A 17,508-nucleotide genomic window follows, 5' to 3' on the forward strand; every position below is an offset into this window, starting at 1 on the left:
AGTGATCGATAGTTCTCCCTCGTTGTAGCTGTCCGAGTTGCTTAGGCAAGGTGCGACTGGCTGAGAAAACAGCCGAGCTGAGTAGCTGAAAGGTATTGATCTACAGATCAATCTACAGTCTACATTAGTTGAAGCCTTAGAGATGTCACTCCGGTTGAAGACTCCTGCAACTGGCCAGGTAACTTCTGAAATCAGATTTTAAGCTGACAGGTGAGTCCTCTGCTCTTGCTAGTGGCTTGTGAAGAAGAAGAGATGGGCCATGGCAGCAATCACCTGTGAGAGGACTGGAGGGCAGCAGCAGCCACAGTCCAGAGCTACAAAAGCAGATATGCTCGGGGAAGTAACACGTGTCCCTAGCACCCTGGCACTGCAGGCTCTTTGAAGGGACAGACTCTGATCCAAAATCTAGTCCAATATAATTGCTTGTCGAAGAAATTCCTCCCCGTTGTACATGTAGCTCTACCTGGTTAAGGAGAACACTGGCAGCAGGCACGGTTCCTTACAGAAGAGTTTTTAACCCAAAGTTTGGCAAAGGCAGAAGGGCAAAAAGTTTGTGTTTGGGGGGAGGGCAGGGAGAGAAGAGCTTAATGTTTCATCCTTTTGTGTATGAGCGTGTAATGTGTTGTAATATAACAACTTTGCTCTTGGCAGGCACGAAGCCAGATTTAAACAACGTATGCTGGAACTAACGGACACGAACAACATTGCCTACTTATTTCTATCGGCTGCCAACAGATGGCTGGAGGTCAGGACGGTACGTTCAGTTTAGTCCCAGCCATGGTTTTGAAACCTTGGAAGCAAACAGAGACTTTGCCTGATGCAGAGAAGATAATAACGAGAATTAATCTCGCAATGAGATTATACACACTGTTCCTTAAAATAGATCGGGATTGTTTATGTTAAACCCATAGGGTTTTTTCAGCTTTCTTGGCCAGGAGTGAGAAAATACAAGTCTCCCTCATCATTTGCTGTTGTGAATGCTAGTGTCTGAAGAGAGTGCAAGAACAAACATTTACATAACTTGAAATAAGGCTTTCTCACCTACTGTGCAGCATCTGCAGACCTGCTGCAGCAGGACCTACTTTCAAAGCAGAGCACGGCTTTTAGGTAGTTTTGTGAACTGTGCCATCATTCTGCCAGGGCTGTTTTAGGCACCACTGAGCTTCCAGGTCCTGAGGTTTCTCTCCAGCAACAGACTTTACCCCACAGCTGTAATTTAGAGCCCCCATTTGCAGTGCCCTTACTGCAGTTGTGAGCCCATACTGTGATATTTACAGTACTGCTCAATATCATGAAAGATGGCAGAACTAGACTCCAACGGAAAAACAAATGACAGTAGGGCACAACGCAGCCAGTGCCAGTGAGACAGGCTCCTGGCTTTTATGGGGGCTCTCCAGGGACAGCACAAGAGGAGGTTCCCTGCTCTGCAAGGCAAGGAGAGGCAAGCAAAATCACTGTGATTTCCTTATTCATTTGACACGAAAAGAGCAGTGAATAAACAGAGCAGTGACCTGATTCTGCTAGACACAAATAGTAACAGGCATGATTAATCCTCACTTCAAAGGCTATATCCTTACCTTCATTTCCGGGTACGCTGGTGGAGCAACAAAGTTGTGCTCCATTTCTTATGATGGCACAGCTTTCCCTCGTGCATGAAGCTTTCAGCTTCCTACAGCATCCAAGATCAAGCTGAACTTGCTTTCAAATCAAAGACAGATAAATAACAGAGCAACAACCAATCCTGGAACAAACTGTGGCAATGCCTGCTAATGTCTCACAGTCTTAGACTTGCTTACATGCAGAGTGAATTTGATCCAAGAATATGCATCGCTTCATCATAGCATTAGAAATAATGTGGTCATGCCAAGGAATAGTTTATTTAGCTCTGCCTAATGGCATAATGGTACTAATATCACTCAAAACTTTGTAGGGTTTAATAGCAACTGTTAAGTCCTGTCCCAACTGCTGACGGAGACTCGAGACCAGCAGTGCTTCTACTTCCCTGTAGATGTTAAGTTTGAATCTGTCATCTGCTCATCAACACTTTTTACAGACAGATGAACTAGGCAGCCTTCATTTAAAATCTCAGAGGGAAAGGTTCCAGCCAGGATATTATCAGACAGGAGGAAAAAAATGGATGGAAAATGCTAACCCTGTAATCCAAAGTAAATATAATGCAGGAGCAGTGGGAGAGTGGGAATACCAGCAGTCTCATGAATCAGGCACCTTGACAACTACATGAGATCACATGTGGCATTCACTTCAAAACTGAGGTACACATCGAGAAGATGGGGTCAAGCTCCTGCAAAGCTTGTGGGAAGTCAGATCTTTCTAATACAGCCTACAGAGCAATTTCTGTAAAGCAAGTCATCACCATGCAACAGAGCTGAGATCCTTCAGGTATCTACCACGGAATCACTCTGAAACTCAAAGTGCTGTGGCAGGAGCAAGGCTTAGTAGCCCATTTGCAGCACCACAACTACACTGCTATATTGCTTTCAGAGTCCACACTGCCAACACCCACATGGTGTTTCACTGCAGGCTGTGAGTGTCTAGCAGGGTTAGGGATGCCTTCACCACGCACAGTGTCCCACTGCATGATGTAGACGCTGTATGTCAGTCTGCCCACTTTTGCCAATAAAACATCTGCATGACCTGTATAAATTCTACCAAAATTCTTCACGGACTCTGTGAAGTTACTGATACTTCTCTTTTTCGGGGAGGCAAACTCATGTTTGAGCAGACCTGAAGGAGAGTGGAGAGAGTGGAACTGATTTGTTTTAGTGGTAGGAATTAGCGGTGTTATTGTTATGACATTCTTAAGATTATTTTTTTTTATATGCTCATTAGATTTTTTGATACCTCCTCTTTTTGGGGTGGCCACAATGAGATACCCTAGCCCAAATGGATTTGCAGAAAATACTGGCCTGTTTCACTTGTGTTCAGCAAGTTCATTCAGAGTGTTTCAGGTTGGTCACCACCTGATCTTTTCCAGGAAAAACAAACCAGAATTAAGGATTAGGTGTCATTACAGAAATAATCTTCAGTAAAGCGAACCTGCTCTGCAACTAAAGAAATTTTCTTGTTGCTGCATTTTAATGTTGCCTTCTCTTGTTCCAGGATTATCTCGGTGCATGTATAGTTCTGACTGCGGCTGTCACTTCCATCACTGAAGGGCCTCACTCGGGGTTTGTGGGGCTGGGTCTCCTGTACGCTCTGACGGTATGTACCAAAGCAAAGTGTTAAGAACTTTCAGACCAACATACTAATTTTATAATATTTTTAAGAATACATATACGTGGTTATCTTCCAGCTTTCTTAACTTTGAAAAAAACAATCTTGCAAATAATGGATTCGAGCCAAAGTTGAGAGAGTTCAGGGCAACTTGGACTTGCTTCAGGTTTTATGAGCCAATTAAAAAAACACAACCATTCCCAGGCCCTGCATGCTCCCAAGCAGAGCAGGAAAATTAAAAATGCGTAAGAGGACCTGCTGTGCACTCTGTTTTGCACAACACAGTGTTGGTTCTGCCTGTACATGGCCAACCTGCCAGAAAATACTATTCCACAGACTGTCATAACCTGGGTAATCTTTAACCAAAGACCAAATAAAATAATTGCTGGAAAACCAGAAATACCAGTTCTGCCTTTGGAGGGAAACTACTTGGATGCCCAATATTGTTCATGCAATTCTGAATGGACTGGGACCTTTGAGGCTGGTAGACATGGTTCATTGTGACAGGTCGCAGTAGGAAAGCAGAGGAGATGGGGCTAGGAACGACGAGATTTTGGTGGCATACTAGCCGATTCATTTTGACTCTGTCGCTAGCATTGAGCTATTTGAGCTGAGCCATGGAGAAGGAACAGTGGTTTAATGTACTAGGCTGTAAGAGAGGCTGAGAGCGCATCATGAGCACAGAGTGAGTACGATCACTATAGAGAGTAGAAATATCACTGAATTAACCATGAGAGTGGGGACAAAAGCAGGATGAGGATAGTGGCAGGAAGAATGTTTGAAATCATGGCTGGCATGGCAAAAATCTGGCTGCTTTACGGCACTGGTATGAGGGAGGGATATGGGTATGGGTCTAACACCATGTGTTGGCTTTGCTTGTAAATGCTGGCAAGCCTATGGTTACAACAGAAAGTTCTCGGCAGCTGCCTTAGGGTGGCCTTAGATCCCCTTTGTGCCGCTGTTGCAGCAGTGTGAGAATCTGCCAGCAGCTGAGAATCAGTCCCAGTGCTTCAACTTCACTCCGAAAACATTCCTCGTAATCCTGCTTCATTAGCAGAGATCTGGAAGCGCCAAGATGTCTGCATCATCTTTGGCTTCTTTGTATTTAGTCTGTCTTTGCAAACAGATCATTAGCGTAAATTAGCCATGTGCTGAAGTCTGGCACAGCAGAGGAAAAACCGCTGTAGTCACCAAGTGATTACCTGTCTCTCTCCTGCCCCACGATGACACTGATGAAACTTTGAATGCAGTTGGATCATTACCTGTGTCCCCTGGCACAGGTTTTTGTATCATTGCTCTTTGGAGCTAAGATGGAGCTGATGTTTGGACCTGGATGAGAGCAAACTGTTCGTACCAACGTTCTGTTTACAGTAGACATCCATAAGCGTATTCTCTCCCCTTGTATAAACACCGCCAACTCCCTTGCACAACTGCGACGAAGGTTGAAATAATGACTAGAGCCTTTTGGATGCCAGGCTCTGTTATCAAATCTGCCAGCTCTCTGATTGGAGCCTGCTACTCTGCAAGCAGCGGTTCTGCAGAGTCTTTAGCTTATCTGCAAAGGTACCCATTTCTGTAACTTCCTGACTCAAAAACTGGATGCAGAATGAGTGGGTTTCTGAACAACAAAGAAAATACTTCACACTACCCCCTAGAATAATTCTGTCTTAAGGATAAAGCAAGCAACTAAATCCTCTAAATTGACAACAAATGTTATTGCTGAATCTCAGTAAAAAAAATATACTGTATCGCTATTGCATCAGTATTAGATAAGTGGAAAAGAAGTGAGTCTGGGTGATTTATTCATAATACATTTCTTTTTTGGCAAATTCAGCAGATCTCCCACAAATAAATGACAAAACCTTTCTCTGAATGTGTTTGTGTACAGGATGTTTTCACTGTCTATTTCTAAACATTTATTCAGGCATGTAAAGTATCTCAATTTTTAAAGGTGCTTGGCAATCAACTGTTCCTGGTAAAATCAGTGGGTTTTTTTCAGATGAGCACCTAAATACAGACTTTAGGAACTTACATTTAGGAAATTGCTTTACAATTTTCAGCCTTAAATATTCAGGCCTGGCTAAAGATCAGTTTCTTTAAGCTACTGGGTATTGTTAGGCAATGAATTATCAACTATTATCTACTACAATTAATACCTTTACTATCAATTAAATCCTTTTGCTTACAAATGGGATTAAAAACCAAGAAGAAAATACCATTGAGCTGATAATGCATTATTTCTCGCATATTTTCATGCTAAAAGAACCTCACATTTTCCACAGAGTAATAGAAATGAGTTATCTAAATATGCACAGAAGGAAACAGAAATGAAATGCCCATTGAATCTTTTAAATATATTTGCAAATAGGAAACTTTCTTAATCTTTATTTGCAGTCTTTGAAAGATTAAAAAATGCAGTATTTCCAAACAGTGATTTTTTTTTCTGTGCTCGTGTGCTTAAAGAAGATGCCTTTCAGTACTGATTACTACTAGATGCTGAGAACAAGAGATTCCCTTAATCAGTCGCATCTTCAGCCTGTAGGAACAGCCTTTCCATACTTTTCCTTCAAAAAACAAGGATGAGAATACCGAGCACTAAATTACTACGTCAGGGTTGTTTGTATTGGAGTATGACTGGCTTATTACATATTTGATGCTGTTGCACTGAGTCCTGAACGTCCATAAGAGACCCACAGTGCTGAGTCAGGCCAACGACTATTACAAATTTATCCAACCTTTATTCGCAAACAGGTAGATGAACAGACAGAAGGCTGAACCCTGTCCTTGTTTTCATTTTGTGATGCAGATAACCAACTATTTGAACTGGGTGGTGAGGAATCTGGCTGATCTGGAGGTGCAGATGGGTGCAGTAAAAAAAGTGCACAGCTTCCTGAACATGGAGTCGGAGAACTATGATGGCTACTTGGGTATTGCACTCTAATCTTTTTGGGTTTTAATGTGGTAATGTGAAAGCACAGTAGCCTTGGTCATGTAAAATGTATAACAAAATCCATTTGCATTGTCATGTAGGAACTCCCACTGATCTTAGTGACAAGGATAGACAAAAGCTGCTATAAGATACATAGCCCATGTTAGTCAACATTAAAAAACCCCTACCAAATCCCAGGGAGCCAGAGCATGGCCCTGTAGGACAATCAGAAAGTACCAGGGCACAGTTATAGATGGGATGAACAAAACATCCATGTGCCTGTTCAAAAACCAAAAATATAGATAAAAATTAGAAATGCATCATCAGTCACATGCTTCAAAATCTCTGGTCTTTGCAGAAAAAGGGAACTACAGGACAGGGGTGTGTTAGCAATTGGGCCTCAGCAAGTCTTCCCTGAACTGCACGTTGCTGTTTATACTCCCCATATTTCAAATTGGCTTTGACTGGTATTTTAGATGTGCTTGAAGTGCAAGGCCAAAAAAGGTCTCAGGTTAGCAAGCTTCCCTGGAAAGTCAAGCCCATTAGTCTGGAGACAAAACCTGCCCGCGTATTTGCCAATCAGGATGAAATATGAGCTGTGATAATGTCAACAGCTCATGTTGTAAGGCAGTAGCAACAGCCTTCCTTGCACTGCCCTTCCTGTGCCGGTTACTGACCGAAGAACATGTTAACACTGTGCCGACACCACATTCTTCTCTGCTCATTTGGCTTCTCCCGTTTCATTGCCAAGAGCCACTTTAGCATTTGCCCTCTCGTCTTACATGTCAAGATCTGGGAGCTAAGTGCTAACGTGCCTGCCCGGGTGTTCCCAGCTCTCCCTCGGCAGGGAAGAAGAATTCCGTTTCTTGAGTGGCTTCAAGACGGTCCCCAGGCAGGAGAGAGGGGGAAAGGGGAATGTCATAGAGGGTGACCCTCTGATAGCATCATTTTGATTTGTTTTTCTGTAACTGTTTCAGATCCCTCGCAAGTCCCCAAAGACTGGCCCCAGGAGGGGGAAATCAAGATTGAAAATTTGTGCGTTCGATATGAAAACAACCTGAAGCCTGTTCTAAAGCACGTTAAGGCATACATCAAACCAGGACAAAAGGTACTGTGTCAAGCAATTGCCTATCATCCTCATTCTGGAGCAGATCCTTCCTTATTGTGTTTTCTTTTCTAAGGTGCAGAAGAGCAAGAATAACAACAATTTGCAGTGACAGCTATATGCATTGATGGTCTTCTCTGAGGTCCCTGGGCATGGGTCAAGAAACTTATGACATCTTATTCTTGGCTGGGATCAGTTTTCCTTCTGAGAGTCCCACTTCTTTCCAAGTCCATCTCACATAGAGTAAGCCTAGGTGGCCAGATGACATTAGATGAACATCAGACTGGAACTGAGTAAAAATGCAAGAATATCTCACATTTTAGCATATAGTGTCATTGGAGTCCAGGTCAAAATGCTGAAGCTTCAAAAATGTTTCTGGGGCAAGTCCTCATGATCTTCAGAGGCAGAAAAGAGGAGTGTGCTTGCCATGCTCTTTTTGGTTTTTCCCTGGTGTCTGCCACTGGCCATTGGGAAGAACCTTTCTTCTCACCAGTAGGGCAGTCCAGTCCAGCTTTCCCAGAAGGACTGCAAGTCTGATTTACGGCTTCCCTCCATAAGTAAGTAACATCTTGCTTGCTTTTGCAGGTTGGGATCTGTGGTCGTACTGGCAGCGGCAAGTCATCCCTGTCTTTGGCGTTCTTCAGAATGGTGGACATATTTGATGGTTAGTTTTCACTGGAGTATGTTGTCACTCCTGACCTGCTCCCCCCTCATTTCTTCAGAAGAAGCAAGGAGACTTTTTGATAGTTTATATCCTGGCTCTCTGGCTCAGAAGATACTTGATTAGAATGGGGCTTGTTATGCCTGATCCTTCAAATTACAAAATGTCCTATTGTGAGTAGCACTTGGCTCTTTCAGGAAATATTACTCACAGGTTATACTTCTAATTTTTTAAATTTTTTTTTGCATATGCTTTGACAAAACAATATACTATTTTTGAGATTGGAGGAAAAAATATGCAACTCTCTGGAGCCTCTAAATTTCTCCCTAAAGAATAACTACATTAAATTATGATAGCTGTCAAAATGCTAGTGGAACAGAAACTAGAACTTAACAAGTCCATTCCCTTGATATTTGTTTTTTATTTTATTGTGGTTTCCCACAACTACAGCAGAAACTGACTAAAGGTTTTGGAAACATTTTGCTATGTTTTCACTCCTACAGTACTTCACTCTATCAGCTAATTGAAATGAACTGGTATGTGGCAATATGCACCCTGGCATTTATAATACATATACATGTGTACTCTTGCAGGAATATGGAAACCTACTGGAAAGTCATCTTTTTGTTTCAAAGATTTCCATCTTTCTAATTTAGCTTTTGTACATGGACTGTTTGCTAGGGAAACTCCAGTAGGATGTCAGAGGATAAGTAAATCTGATGCAGCTAATACTTGCCTTTGTTGTGGTTCTGTGCCTATAGGTATCTTCGGTAATAGGTTTCTGATTCATGCCCGGGATTCATGGATATATAAATAGTGCAAACAAATAATAGTGGCCATAAACAAGTGGCCAGTTTTAAGTTTCCTTCTACTTTAATCTTCTTTCTGTATCTTTTCTTTCTCTGTTCCTTCTGTATCCCTGATTTTTCCCAATGGGAATGCCTAAGTCTTTTCTAATCAAGCTCTGTTTATCCTTTGTGCATATCCCTCTCTCTCTGTCAGCTAGACCCATATTTGGCCTCTCTGCTGGTCCACTTCTGGGTGGAGTCCTGGCTCTAATAAAAGTTACATAACAAGATTTCTAGTAACTTTACTGGAGCCAGATTTCATTCATGTCGTCCATCTTGGTTCCTTATGGCTCTGTTGTTTCTTTGGATTTGTATGTGTTCCATGTTATTCCCTTACTCTCACTTCTTTCTTTGTTCTTTACTGTTTCCCTTTTCTTGCCATCTGTTCAAACCACCTCTTATTTCTCTTCTGTCTTGCTTGGCCATCCCTCATAACTTTCCCAGTTTCCCAACTCCTCTCTAATTTACTTTTTTCCCTTAGGTCTCCTCATCTGCTCTTCTCTTTTCCTTGAACACCCTGGCTTTCATCAAAAATGCATTCCTCTATTCCCCAACGCATGCCATATTAATTTTTCTCTCATTAGTCCACCTCATCTTCTGCTAATCTTCTCTCATATCCTCATTTGTGAAGAAAAGGAATTGCTTAAGTTTATGCAACCACCGATGTCTCATCCTGAAGTTTTATGACCTGATTCAGACTTTCTGAAAGTCTGAAAACAATTGGACTTTGCGCTCTACAGATGAAATCTCTGAACTTCTAATAAAAGCTTAAGACTAATGGTAGTCCAACTAGGTAGTGATTAAGTCTTTCATTGGAATAAGGCCACATAGAGTAACCTGCAAAATGCAGTTACCATGACAATTGGGAATGACAGAAGAGGCATACGTGCACAGCTTTGAATATCCATGTATTTGCCAGTTCATGGTTAGTTTCTCACTGTTGGGAGAGAGAACTGATGAACTTAATGTTAGGTACTTACCAGGGCTGAGTGCAGCTGCCCGGTGAAGTAATCCACAGGGAAACTGCAGAAGTAAGCCTGATGAAAATACCCCTTACCATATCCTTGTTCAATTTGCCCTGGCCCATCCCTTCCCCATAACCCAGAGGAAGTTTCTGTGTCCAGTCAGCAGGATCAGTAGTTCCTGGCTTTTGTTTGAGGATTCAAAGGAAGAGATTTCTTCTGCCTTTCTCACCCTCTTCTACTTACAGAGCAGCCAACCAGTTTCTCTTGTATGTTTCCCCCATCTCCCTCACCTGAATTATCAGCAGTTGCCACACCCAGCACATCATAAATCAGATTTTCAGATGATATCCATGTGGTTATGGACCTGAAGTAGTGCCTAGAAAAGGAAAAAATCCTCTTTCTTTACCAAGTATCCCAGCTGTTGCAGCAACTTCTTGTAGGGGAATGAACTACTAGGTTAAGGAGTGATTAATGTGACTGCTTCCAGTAATCTTACGTTAGCAGAACAGTATGTGGCTAATTCACAACCAAATACTTAAATGAAACGAGCTGTAAGGACCAGCATGAATGGTATTGAAATGCCTTAAAGTAGGTCATCCTTTTTGTTTTTCTGAGCTGCCTCCTGTTAAAAAGTTAATGCTACTCCATTCCTTCTAGAGTTCAAAGGATAGTTTTGGGTCCTGATGTATGGATTGCAGATACATACATATATTATGCAAAAGAAATTGTGCACAATCTCAAATTAAATACCTTCTGCAACTGTTAAAGTGAAGGGGAAAAGAGAAAGGCACAGGACATGGCCAATTACATAAGTTGCTCTTGTTCTCACTCTGGCTGTAAAGCTCAGGTTGCCCCATAATAAATTATCCTTCTGGTGCTATCATTAATTACATAACATGGAAGCCACGTATTTCCTTTAAGGGAGGGCAGGGGAAAAAGAAAAGAAAAGAAAGAGACAAAAGCACTGATAAGCTGGGTTCCCTCTGGCTTGTGTTACTACATACATTCACCTTCCCCATGTTTATATGACAGTGCTGAGAGATCGCGGAGGCACACTGCCTCATCAACTGGAGCCCAGGCCAGACTAGCTGTTTTGTCTTTCTGCCTGCTACCTACAGATCACGCGCTTCGTGCAATTGCCTCACATGTCTTCTGCATGGTGTTTTAAACAGGGAGGATAGTGATTGATGGAATAGACATCAGCAAATTGCCTCTTCATACTCTCCGTTCCCGACTCTCCATTATTCTCCAGGATCCAATATTGTTCAGTGGCTCCATCCGGTAGGTATATGCCATCAGGGGGTGACAAGCAGCATCGCATGGCGTGTTTGTGATGGGCGCTGTAGAACAGGAAGGGGTGGAAAATGGAAGCAACCTTCCTAGCTCAGTCCAGTCTATCTACACTGTCTGTCCAAGGGAAGTCAAGTGACAGACAGAATGCCAAAATTTTCCTTTACAGAAGACCTGACTGAACTGTAATTGCAGTTACAAGACTCCTGTTATGGTTTTCTTTGCAGCTTTAATTTGGATCCAGAATGCAAGTGCACCGATGATAGACTCTGGGAAGCTCTGGAGATTGCTCAGTTGAAGAACATGGTCAAGTCATTGCCAGGAGGCCTTGGTATGTCTGAACCAAGTCTGTAGGAACATAGGCCAATAATGAAATTATGCATGCACGAGCATGCACACATATAAACAGATACATGGGATCTTTCACTCTAACCATCATGCAGGAGTTGACAGGCACCTAATGAATATTCTGTCTCTACACTAGAGAGAATATTCTTACTAAAAAGCTGAAGAGTAGTCTGGTTTTCCACTCATTGCAGAAAAATTGTGCAGCACCTCAGCATCATACCGGGCTGATTAGTCAGCAAAGGGTTAAAAAAGAGCAGTTTTACCTCCACTCCTTCAGCAGAATCTGGCTCTGCCAGCAGAGCTGTAGGTCTTGTCTAGAACACTGATGGAGCATTTTCCTTATCATTTCAGATCTGGTTCATGAAGGAAACTCACGTATTTCCTTCCATATTAAGCGTATTTCATATTACTAAGATACTATCCTGCAGCCTACCAGATTTGCTATATGTGCCAACTATTTGCTTAATGATATATTGCTCCTTTCCCAAGAAGCTGTGCTCGCTTTTCTTGGTATCACTCCGTTGCAGTGTTCAGTCAAGATTATGCTTATTGGCTTTTACAGGGATTTTGCTTGACCCTGGAATAGCGCGCAAGCAGAGCTTTCACGGTGCCCACTCAAAATCACCGGGTCCTGACTGTATGAACGTACAGCATTTCAGTGGTGCGACATTCAAAGTAACTGATTTTATTACAGATGCAATGGTGACAGAAGGAGGAGAGAACTTCAGCGTAGGGCAAAGGCAGCTCTTCTGTCTGGCCCGAGCCTTTGTCCGCAAGAGTAGCATTCTCATCATGGATGAAGCCACAGCATCTATTGACATGGCCACAGTGAGTATAGCAACTAGCACCATCGATGCATGAATCTACGAGGAGGCATCATCCTCCCTCAGCCACGAGATCTCTTTAGCAGAGAAAACTGACAGCTTTTTTGCTTTTCTCTTGTGTTGTTTCAGCTGTTTCTGTTGATGTGTTTTCGGGTTTGATGCCTATGGTCATGGGAAAAAAAGACTAAATGTTTTAGAAAATTCCTGCTTTCACTAATATATCTGTACAGTGGCATTTCATTACTGAGAATCTGGTGTGCAGATCAGAGATAGTATGGAATATGATCTTCTCTCCTATGTGCTTGAAGACACATGAATTAAAATGTAAAAGGAGGAAGTAACTGAAGTAAACCTTTTCCTTTGATAGGAAAACATTTTGCAGAAGGTTGTGATGACTGCCTTTGCAGACCGCACAGTTGTAACAATAGCGGTAAGTACTGATGCCAGCAAATGCTCTCCTTCCTCATTTCCCAGGCACTTAATCTTCCCTTTCACCAGTTAAACATCATGACATAAAACTAACAACACCACAAAATAAAACTAAAACACAAGGTCAGAATATTCCCAGATACTAGAACAAGTCAAGACGCATACTATCAACCTGAAATTTTGCAGTAAATGCTATCTTGCAAGTGGGCCAAACTAAAACACTTACATCTGAAGAAGGACTTTACAGGCAACTTCAGCCTCTACACTGTCTCCAAGAAAATCTGAAGTCATTCTCACTAAAAAATTGAAATCGAACCCATGGGTTAAACCATTATTGAAAGTTGAGTCAAAATCTAGATTTGAATTTTGCCTCTGAAGTCTGTGCATGTGTGGTGTCTACAATCATGGCATGGATTTATAAAAGGAGCTGAGATTTCAAAAGCTTGGTGTGGTTTCTCAAGTTGGGTTATGTTTCAGAATAAAAAATTGGTTTTATGATAAAGGTTTTAAAAATTGCTATCAATGGCAATTGCTCAAAAATTAGTATCTGTTCAACTAAGGGTTTCTGATGTTTTTTCCTGTTTTCCTGCCATTTCTAGTGCCCCAAAGTTCCATATATCTGTCCAGGTATGTACATGTATGTGCATATGTATACATGCATATGCACATGTGTATGCACATGCGTATACACACATACACAGTGTTCCACCTTGTGATGGCAGGCTTACTCAATGAACAGATGTTCTATCCACGAGATAAATACGTGTTTCAACAGCTGTTTAATTTGCTTTGTCTGGAATCTAGTCCTGCGGTTAGAGGTTAGAGTTATACCTCCTGGACTCTGGTTTCAAGTCTGTCAGTGACTAGTTTGTGTCAGGCAAACCACTTAACCTAGCTCATTTACAATAGGCTCTAAGGTTCTTGGATGTGTAAATGCTGAAGATGCTAGCAGTAAGCACATTCTCCTTCAGTCACATGCCATTCAAATTTTCAGTATTGTCCTTCTGACCGGAATCTCACTTTTCTTTTGCTTTGCCTTTCCAAAGTCGGTGTCTGAAGCAAAATGGCACACGTTAATATTTAACTTTCCTCACAGAGTTGGCTTCATTTCCTTTCTCTCTTCATTCACAGCTGATCCTTCCTTCACCCACCTGTTTTTCTTCTCTTTTTTCCAGCATCGTGTATCTCATATCTTGGACGCCAATATTGTCCTAGTCCTTTCTGAGGGCTTTCTAGTTGAATGTGACACTGCCTCAAACTTACTCCTCAAAGAGGACGGCCTGTTCACCACTTTGGTGAAGACTCACAAGTAGACTCTCTCAGTCCACACTGCTCACGAGACTTCTGGCTCTTTGGTAGTTATTTTTACCTCTTTAGTTTCCTTTCACTCTGCTTGCTTTCTACTGCGTAACTTCTGAGACGGCAGTGCAAGAAGGTGTTTATTGTGTTGTTTCTGGGTTTGCTTAATTTCATGACTATTTATCCTAGTCATATTGAAGTAAAGCTTAGATTGCAGCTAACACTGAATCTACAATGTCAAAGGAATCCACCCCATAAACTAATCCCTGACCTTCAGCCTATACAGTGAAATATCAGACTTTTAGAGTTCACCCTGTCTATACCTGACTGGCTGTATTCATACGGCATTGAAACCCAACTCAGTCTGGTTTCATTCCTGTTGCCTATGGGGATAAAGTATTGCCTGTAGCGCACTCAAATTTAATCTCAGAGGGAACTAACTGATTTACAGGAGACAGCCCAGGAATGCCCTAAGATAGACGCAGAGCAGTCAGGGTAGAAGGACCAAGGAGTGGAGCAGGACACTAAGCCACCTGACAATGCAGGCATTCCCAGGATGTTTCTCGCCCATATTTCCTAAAGGGAAAGATGTATTTCAGTGATGCCATAGGATTTATTCCAACAGCTGTGCCGTCCACAATGGCAATTAGCAGACCGAAAGTGAAGCGCATGCATAAGTATTTTCAGGGTTGGTGCCAGAGGCTGTAAAGTAATTTGAGATCTCTTCAGATTAAAGATATAGTACAAGGACCTCCAAATACCACTGTAAAAAAGGACAGCCTTTCACAAACTTGGTATGCCTTGCATTAGGCCCACTAATGAACTGCAGTGAGAATTATCATAATGAAAACTTCTGTGTGCTTTTCTTTATGGCAGCATCGTGTTCACACCATCCTAACAGCAGACCTGGTCATCGTAATGAAGCGAGGGAACATTTTAGAATATGATACGCCTGAGAACCTACTTTCTCAAGAAGACGGCATCTTTGCTTCATTTGTCCGGGCTGACATGTGAAGAATCACATGATGCATTTTAATAGCTTATTTTTAAACAAATGAAATGCAAATATTTTCTATTCAATGTAAGATCACTTTTATCTTTTTTTTTTTTTAGAGCTTCTTTCTTCACACTTCCATCTTCCAAAATAATAAAACTTATTGCAATGCATGTATGCCTCAAAGCAATAAAAATGTCACTTCATTCAAAAGCTATTAAACTTCACAATCACACACATGCACACAGAGGCAGAAGTTTTCATTTCCTGGGAATTTGGCATTTTCTTTAGATGTTTTAGTGACTTTATTTTCTTTTATAGAGAGCAAAAGAATGCACTGCTCTTATAAACTGCATATGTTATGCTGGAACCAGCAATCAAATCGTGCAGTTTGTCAAGGAAACAAGAGATCCCCAGAAGCATTGTGTCCCCAGAGGGGAAAATTTTGAAAAAACCCAAATCCAAAGCTATCACACTGGGGGCAATCTGCTGCATTCCAAAGGCATAAACTTTGCTCTTCAAGTTGTAGTGGAGGAGCCATGAATGCTGGAAAGGAATTTCATCAGAAATAAGGAAAATCTTCCTGTCCTTCACTCTAGTTCGCACACAATAGTTGGCACAGTACTATTTTTCAGTGCAATGATGGCTTATCCCTACAGCCAGTTCCTAAATCCATACTTGTTCTGCAGACTTTCCTCAATCAGAGATGGAAATAATCTTATAATTATGCATGCTTCGATAGGCTTATAGAGGAATTTTGTACAGTATCTTAAGACTTTGTATTAAAAATAATCTGAATTTATAAACTTGATATTAGCCAATCTTTTAAACATGTCCACTAAAATATTCTACCTAAAATGGCACGTAGTTAGCCAAGCACTAATTGGTTTGTATGTCTTTAGTCCTTCACATTATTTTTTATCCTGAGACAATCTTTTGTTTCCTTTACGTGTTTCTAGAGTATCTCTAAATCAGATCCAATCTAAGAAGGTATGATTTTTAAATTATTTCTGTATCTTCAAGAATTTAGGTGCCTTTAGATACATATTTACATCATGCAGCTTTGAAAAAGTTGCCTGCACTTTACTGATGCATATGGCTAGATTCTGAACCATGACAACTGCACAATGGACAGTAAACCTCCAGGAATTTCACAGACATACTTCCAAAGGCAGAGCTTTTGACATCAGCTTCACTACTAGTATTTAGGAAGAACACGAGGTGCACTTAAGCCTATTCCTAGTGTAATTAAAAGAGCATAAGGCACAGTACTTAGCAAAAAAAAAAAAAAAAAAAAAGCTATGAATTTTGGAGAAGTTGTAGGACTTAAAATTGGGATTACATTTAGTCTGGTAGTGTATAAATGATACAGTGGTTTATTTTTTTGTTGGGTTTTTTTTTTTTTTTCCATCTTAACTATTGGAAATAAAAGCTGTGTGACACAACTGAAAAAAAAACCTCAGTCTTGAACATTTTATGATGGGAAGTACTTCTGTGATTTCCCTGTCTACTGCTGTGAAATGTTTTTGCTCTTTTCTGGATTAATTCCCTGTGTTGACCTTTGTCATACAAAGAAAATAAAAAATAAAGCAGATGTTTACAGCGGAAGCGCATGTTGTTACACAGATTTCAGAGCCAAAAGGCCAAAATCATTCTTGATTTAATTTCATTGTCTTCAGTGAAAAGCTAATTAGATTCATTGCTGTCAGACTCAGTCACTATGAAGATGAAGTATAAATAACTTTGTTTATCTGCATATCTTTAATGACGATGCAATCCTGATTTATTTTAAGTGGTGACAACTAGTTCAGAGAGATCCTGGTTCCCACTACATTAAATGGCTGCCATGGGCCTGGGATTGTGTCAGATATCTTGTAGTACTTAAGAAGGGCCAATAATTAGTACCTCTTTCCTCTTAGATTTGTTCCAGAGCCATTACAGGTGTAAGAAGCACTTTCTTCGCTCATCCATCCCTCCAGAGCTATAGAATCTACCACTACTGTTTAAACATGTAGAAAAGAAAATACATTATGAGATGAGAAAAACCCACCAGCATGCTTCATTCATTTTGATGGAGGTGCGCAGGAATTCTGGCCCTAGTGTTACGTTAACCACGGTCAAAGTGTTTGATGATCATTGTAGCGTATCCCACAGCTGCCTAGCAGGTTTGAAAACACAATTTGATTCCTGAAGCAATTAATCCTATTCAACATACACAAATCCCAAGAGAGACAACAAACATAAACCAACCGCTACAGAGGTACCAGATCTCCTTGCATATATATATATATCCTTTATAGCCACTGTGCATATGATGTTATAGAGTCACCAAGGGCTTAGGCTGAACTTTGCTTTTTTGTCTTTTCCTGTAATGGAGGAGGGTGTTCCCAACAGTTGCGCAGCTGTTTTGTTACTAAGAAGGGTGTAGAAGGGATGAAGTCTTTGAAACAGATTTCTTTCAATTTCATGTCAAGGTCTGAAATGTGTCCCCTTTAGGAGCAGTTTCCTTAGGCTGTGGTGCATACATGGTAAAGGAGACATCAGCCTGGAGATTTTGTTCCTTTGACTCTTGTCACACTCCC

The 17,508-nt window shown here is 41.2% G+C and overlaps 1 protein-coding gene across 21 annotated transcripts in view; it reads left to right on the forward strand.

Moving 5' to 3' along the window:
- ABCC9 (ATP binding cassette subfamily C member 9) overlaps window positions 1–15,139 on the forward strand; it is a 76,298-nt gene extending 61,159 nt beyond the window's left edge. For 13 of the 21 annotated variants that reach the window (XM_075758634.1, XM_075758742.1, XM_075758717.1 and 10 more), the window contains 10 exons: window positions 652–754; window positions 3,121–3,222; window positions 6,041–6,161; window positions 7,141–7,271; window positions 7,854–7,932; window positions 10,915–11,023; window positions 11,260–11,363; window positions 12,075–12,208; window positions 12,572–12,634; window positions 14,809–15,099. In XM_075758634.1, coding sequence (XP_075614749.1) covers window positions 652–754; window positions 3,121–3,222; window positions 6,041–6,161; window positions 7,141–7,271; window positions 7,854–7,932; window positions 10,915–11,023; window positions 11,260–11,363; window positions 12,075–12,208; window positions 12,572–12,634; window positions 14,809–14,946 — 1,084 coding nt within the window. In that variant the 3' untranslated portion in view covers window positions 14,947–15,099. Of the gene's footprint in view, window positions 1–651; window positions 755–3,120; window positions 3,223–6,040; window positions 6,162–7,140; window positions 7,272–7,853; window positions 7,933–10,914; window positions 11,024–11,259; window positions 11,364–12,074; window positions 12,209–12,571; window positions 12,635–13,808; window positions 13,989–14,808 lie in introns of all 21 variants that reach the window. The other 8 variants (XM_075758726.1, XM_075758707.1, XM_075758799.1 and 5 more) reach the window with 4 other exon arrangements.
- The last annotated feature ends 2,369 nt before the right edge of the window (window positions 15,140–17,508 follow it).

The sequence above is a fragment of the Balearica regulorum genome, chromosome 1, assembly GCF_011004875.1.
Source record: "Balearica regulorum gibbericeps isolate bBalReg1 chromosome 1, bBalReg1.pri, whole genome shotgun sequence".
NCBI lineage: Eukaryota > Metazoa > Chordata > Aves > Gruiformes > Gruidae > Balearica > Balearica regulorum.